This window comes from Ornithodoros turicata, chromosome 2 (assembly GCF_037126465.1).
Source record: "Ornithodoros turicata isolate Travis chromosome 2, ASM3712646v1, whole genome shotgun sequence".
Taxonomy (NCBI): Eukaryota; Metazoa; Arthropoda; class Arachnida; order Ixodida; family Argasidae; genus Ornithodoros; species Ornithodoros turicata.
In genome coordinates, this window is record NC_088202.1 from 25,975,110 (window position 1) to 25,978,540 (window position 3,431).

Sequence of the window (3,431 nt, forward strand, 5' to 3'; positions counted from 1 at the left end):
AGGCTATGAACGACCACAAACAATGGAAATGTCGATGTTGTTGTAACGTTGTTGGTTGATAACTCAGTGCGGACTGTCGCTGTTGTTGTAACTGCAACTGGCTGTTCCCATTACCGTTGCTGTAATGCTAGCAATGACGTAAGAATAAACAAAGGAGAACCTTAATTTTCTGTGACTGTGTCATAAGATTAAATTATGTAACAACAGAACCTTAACGTGTCTACATTTTCGCTTTCATGTTTGTCATTACAAGGGAAGGGCAATTTACAAATGTGAGAAAGAGTGAAAGTGATTACAGTCGAAAGTTCTTCCGATCCCGGAGGACACAATGGGGGACGGGGGGGGGGGGCGGGACACACATAAGCCGCTGCCACCTTGCCACTCCGTTAAAGTGATTGAGGCATGCATGGTGCATAATTAAACCAGAATACACACAAAAAGTAACCCTTGCTGAGTGGAAGTGTCATTGACTCATACTGTTACAAACTGCTCTCCAGATGCCAAACCTTCGGTACACCTCCTGCACGCGCTGCCAGTGGAAGGGATTCACCCTCAGAGCCCTCTTCCGCCACATGCACTCAGCTCATGGCCATGAGAAAAACTGGACCTGCGGCTTGGAAGGATGTATGATGACGTACAGATCCTACTTCACATACCGCAGGCATGTGACAAGCAAGCACAGTGGCCTCCTTGGAAGTCACGACTCACGAGCCACCTCTCAAGCCACCCAGAATGAAGGCAGTGAGGAAATTGGGGAACCCACGGGGGCCGAAAGTACGGTGTCTCAGGACGATGATGGCAGTAATGAAGCTGATGACATCAGTAATGAAGAACAAGATGCATCCAGTTCCGTATGTACAGCAGATTCTACGAAGCGCCTTGCACTCTTGCTTCTGAAGTGGAAGGAGCAAATGAGGCTACCAGAGTCCAGCTTGAATGAAGTTGCAAATGATGTCATACATTACATCCAGGACTTAGTTCAGCAATCTGCAGATACACCTGATGCACAGCCACTTACTGAGATCATTAAGGAGCTGCCTATTCTACAAACAAAAGGTGGTCGGGAAGACTACTGGAAGAGCACACTGCCTTTATGTACAACCAGCAACGATGCACCTGGGAAACAACTCAAAGGGAAAGCCAGATACGTTCCAGTATGTCAGCATACTGAAAGTTCTCAAGATGTATCTGCAGTCTCCACAGGTTCCACACGTAAGTGTACAACAGAGCAGCGAAGGCCACCTCAAAAGCGTGTTTGATGGCTCCGCCTTCAAAGGGCACAAATATTTTCAAGGCGATACCAACAGGCTCTGTATCCAGCTCTACTGTGATGAATTTGAAGTCTGTGATCCCTTGGGTGCCAAAAGAGGAAAACAGAAGTTGGTAGTCATATACTATTCACTTCTAAATGTGCCTGCTGAGTACAGATTCCTTCTGCAACATATCCATCTAGCTGTGGTTGCTCGGGACAAGCTTGCGGAACGCTATGGACTGGACCGTATTCTGGAGCCCCTTGTGAAGGATGTCACAGAGCTAGAAACAGAAGGCATAGTCGTGAATTCTATACGGTACACTGGGTCAGTGCTGTGTCTCTCAGGCGACAACTTATCCAGCCACCGTGTGGGGGGATTTGCAACAAGCTTCAGCCACGGTCGCGTGTGCCGCTTCTGCATGGCTTTGCACTATGAACTGTCTGCCAAGCACAAGGAGCAGCATTTTCACATGCGGTCTCCTGAAAGCCATGCATACCACCTCGACATGTTGGAAAGCGGGTTGCCTGCACTTTCATTATATGGAGTGAAAATGCCCTGTGCATTACCACTTCACGGGTTTGACCCCACAGAGCACCTGCCGCCCGACGTGATGCATGATGTTCACGAAGGCATCTTGCCATTCCTCCTGAAGCACGTACTTTCCAAGCTTGTTTCTGACAAATATTTCTCCTTGGAAACCTTGAATGCTTCCATTGAAAAATTTGGATACGACCCATGTGATGTGAAAAATAAGCCCGAGAGTATACATCCGACTGTTCTGACAGGCAAGGGCTCGCTGAAAGGGAGTGCCTCTCAGAAGTTCTGCTTATTCAGGAACATTGCTCTTTATGTTGGAGAGTTCATTCCGCAAGAGAACAGGTTCTGGAGGCTCTACACTATGTTCCGAGAAGTCGTTGACCTGATCATGTGCAGAGACTTGCCACTTGACCACGTTCCTTATCTCCATCGCCGCATCGAGTTTTTCCGGCAAGAATTCCAGACACTGTTTCCAGCTGTGAGAGTCCCATGCAAAATGCATTACATACTCCACTACCCCACCTACATCTATAAGTATGGACCACTCATCCAACTGTGGTCCATGAGGTTTGAGGGAAAACATCAATACTTTAAGGACATGGCGAGAAAGCTAAAGAATTTTAAGAACATTGCTTTCTCAATGGCACAAAGGCATCAGCTCTACCAAATGTACATGTGGACGCAACCAGACTCCCAGGATAGTGTATCCAGCAAGGGCTGCAGGACAACCCCTACGGAGCAAGCACCTGAGGCTATCCAACTGTATCTAGCAAGCCATGGCATCGAGCAACGTCAGGTTGTTTCCATGAAGAGCGTGGAGTTCAGTGGCAAGGCTTATGTCACGGGCTGTGTGCTCACGTCACAAGGGGCTGATGGTGAATTACCAGAGTTTTTGGAGGTTTGCGGAATATATTCTGTCAACCGACGCATCCTCCTGCTTGTTAGGAAACTTGCAACGATGGAGTTCAACGACCATTTGCATGTTTATGTTGTCGAACGTAGGGAGGAGACTTTCATAACAGACATTTATTTTGAGCATGTATCGGACTTGCTCAAAGTGCACAGGAAAGGAGACATGTTTGTCATAAATCCACGGCAGGCACTTATATGATGGTTGTGTCATCGTCCTCCTCCCCTTTAGATCCTACTTTTGCATTTCGTTTGTGTATCTGTGCGTTCTTTGTGTACATATCTGAAGTATGGTTTTGTAAATAAGCATTGCATGATCTCTAACCACTAAATAGATACTTATTGAAGTCACATGTCATGTCGATCAGATAACTAGGACAATGCAAGGGGCGACTATCATTATAGGGCCACCCGTTTCTGACTGCAGCAATCCTTAATTTCTGAATTCAGTTTTTTTTTCTTTCAATTCCTCAGTTCAGCAAAAGCAAGGACAGGTACTTGTTCAAACATTCTTTATGGTTTGACAGTAATGCTTGCATGCTTTCCATGCTTGTCCATATCAGCTGGTCTGCACAGAGAAAACATATGCACGAAGGGTATATGTTCCCCTTCACTTCGTGAAGAATGAGGGTAAATTAACTCTTCTCAGAGAACTGGTCCACGTAATGCACGGATCGAGACGTTTAAGTCCATGCTGCATGACTGCATTCACCGAAATTAAAAACAAAAAAA

General features: G+C 46.3%; 1 protein-coding gene across 1 annotated transcript; it reads left to right on the forward strand.

The window, feature by feature from the left end:
* Window positions 1–629: 629 nt before the first annotated feature.
* LOC135384423 (uncharacterized) lies at window positions 630–2,901 on the forward strand. Its single transcript, XM_064613625.1, has 2 exons — window positions 630–1,154; window positions 1,204–2,901. Exons 1-2 carry the CDS (start codon window positions 630–632, stop codon window positions 2,899–2,901), a joined length of 2,223 nt encoding a protein of 740 aa, XP_064469695.1.
* Window positions 2,902–3,431: the final 530 nt, after the last annotated feature.

What these genes read in the sequence shown, in the direction of transcription:
- LOC135384423 (XM_064613625.1), top strand. Translation starts at nt 630, where the DNA reads ATGACGTACAGATCCTACTTCACATACCGCAGGCATGTGACAAGCAAG. An exon ending in GGAAAGCCAGATACGTTCCA is followed by an intron (nt 1,155 to 1,203) that starts GTATGTCAGCAT and finishes CAGTCTCCACAG; the next exon opens with GTTCCACACGTAAGTGTACA.